Genomic DNA, 2,500 nt, shown 5'->3' with positions numbered 1-2,500 from the left:
TGTGATGTGATTGGCGGTGTGTGTGATTGACAGCGTGTTGTGATTGGCGGTGTGTGTGATTGACAGTGTGCTGTGATTGGTGGTGTGTGTGATTGACAGTGTGATGTGATTGGCGGTGTGTGTGACTGACGGTGTGATGTGATTGGTGGTGTGTGTGATTGACAGTCTCTCTCTCTCTCTCAGTAATGCAGAAGGCCTGGAGAGAGAGGAATCCTCAGGCCAGAGTCTCTGCTGCTCATGAAGCCTTAGAGCTGGAGGAGTGAGTGTCCCTCACCTGTACACACCTGTACACACCTGTACATACCTGTACATACCTGCTCAAACCTGTATATACCTGCATGTCCCTGCACATACCTGCACACGCTTGTGTTCACCTGCGCACACCTGTGCATACCTGTACATACCTGCACGTCCCTGTGTACACTTGTGTACACCTGTACACACCTTGTTCTTGTGAGTGTTTAAGTGGATTATTGTTGTTATGAATGTTGCTGTAGCTCTGCCACGGCCTACATCCTGCTGGCAGAGGAGGAGGCCACCACCATCCTGGAGGCAGAGAAGCTCTTCAAACAGGCTCTGAGGACCGGGGAGAGCTGCTACAGACGCAGCCAACAGCTGCAGCACCACGGAGCCCAGTATGAAGTACAGCACAGTGAGTATAATCACACTATACACACACAGACACACACACACACACCTATATACACACACACACACACACCTATATACACACACACACACACACCTATATACACACACACACGCCTATACACACACACACACACACACACACACACCTACCTATATACACACACACACACACACACACACACCTATATACACACACACACGCCTATACACACACACACACACACACACCTATATATACACACACACGCCTATACACACACACACACACCTATACACACACACACACACACACCTATATACACACACACACGCCTATACACACACACACACACACACACACACACCTATACACACACACACACACACACCTATATACACACACACACGCCTACACACACACACACACACACACACACACCTATATACACACACACACACACATACACACACACACACACACCTATATACACACACACACATACACACACACACACACACACCTATATACACACACACACACCTACCTATATACACCTATACACACACACACACACACACACCTATATACACACACACACACACACACACATATACACCTATACACACACATACACACACCTATATACACACACACACACACACATGCCTATACACACACACACACACACACACACACACATAAACACCTACACACACACACACACTTATACATACACACCATAGACCACAGTATGAAGCATGTGTGAGTGTGTGAGTATGTGTGTGTGTGTGTGTGTGTGAGTGAGAGTATGTAATTGTGCTACAGACACTAAGGTGTAGGTTGTGTGTGTGTGTGTGAGTGTGTGAGTATGTGTGTGTGTGTGTGTGTGAGTGAGAGTATGTAATTGTGCTACAGACACTCAGGTGTAGGTTGTGTGTGTGTGTGTGTGTGTGTGTGTGTGTGTGTGTGAGAGAGTATGTATTTGGGCTACAGACACTCAGGTGTGTGTGTGTGTGTGTTGTGTGTGGCAGGGCGGGACACTAATGTGTGTGTGTGTGTGTGTGTGTGTGGCAGGGCGGGACACTAATGTGTGTGTGTGTGTGGCAGGGCGGGACACTAATGTGTGTGTGTGTGTGTGTGTATACATATGTGTGTGTGTGTGTGTGTCTGTGTGTGAGATAGTATGTATTTGGGCTACAGACACTCAGGTGTGTGTGTGTGTTGTGTGTGGCAGGGCGGGACACTAATGTGTGTGTGTGTGTGTGTGTGTGTGTGGCAGGGCGGGACACTAACGTCCTGGTCTACATTAAGAGGAGGCTGGCCATGTGCTCCAGGAAGCTGGGCCGCAGTCGGGAGGCGGTGAAGATGATGAGAGATGTGAGTATCAAAACAAAACCGCCTTCAACCCTTTCAGTCCCACGCCCTGTGCCCAGTAGGGTTTTATTAGGGGCTCAAAACTATAGTACAGCAGCCATTGTGATTGGTTGAAAAGGTATCAGACCGAGAGTGTGATATGGCACCCTTGCGATTTCACGGTTGTTACACTTGAGTACCATATCTGGGCAGTCTGTTGCCTAGTGGCTCAGGTACGTGACTAGGACCCGGAAGGTTGGTGGTTCAAGCCCCGGTGTAGCCATAAGATCAGTGCAGCTGTTGGGCCCTTGAGCAAGGCCCTTAACCCAACATTGCTCCAGGGGGATTGTCCCCTGTTTAGTCGAATCAACTGTAATTCGCTTTGGATGAAAGTGTCAGCTAAATAACAATTTATTATTATTATTATTATTATTATTGTTATTGTTATTGTTATTGTTGTTGTTGTTATGATTATGATATGGCACTGCTGGGACTGAAAGGGTGAAGTGGCAGCAC

The 2,500-nt window shown here is 47.6% G+C and overlaps 1 protein-coding gene across 7 annotated transcripts in view; it reads left to right on the top strand.

Annotated features, from left to right (window-relative positions):
* Window positions 1-2,500, top strand: part of LOC133118881 (suppressor of tumorigenicity 7 protein homolog) — a 25,704-nt gene that overhangs the window by 17,553 nt on the left and 5,651 nt on the right. For all 7 annotated transcript variants that reach the window (XM_061229143.1, XM_061229141.1, XM_061229142.1 and 4 more), the window contains 3 exons: window positions 184-259; window positions 498-652; window positions 1,911-2,008. In XM_061229143.1, coding sequence (XP_061085127.1) covers window positions 184-259; window positions 498-652; window positions 1,911-2,008 — 329 coding nt within the window. The remainder of the gene's footprint in view (window positions 1-183; window positions 260-497; window positions 653-1,910; window positions 2,009-2,500) is intronic.

This window comes from Conger conger, chromosome 19, assembly GCF_963514075.1.
Source record: "Conger conger chromosome 19, fConCon1.1, whole genome shotgun sequence".
In the NCBI taxonomy this organism is placed as follows: domain Eukaryota; kingdom Metazoa; phylum Chordata; class Actinopteri; order Anguilliformes; family Congridae; genus Conger; species Conger conger.
The sequence above is the reverse complement of the archived record's forward strand: the minus strand, read 5'-3'. Positions and strand labels throughout refer to the sequence as shown.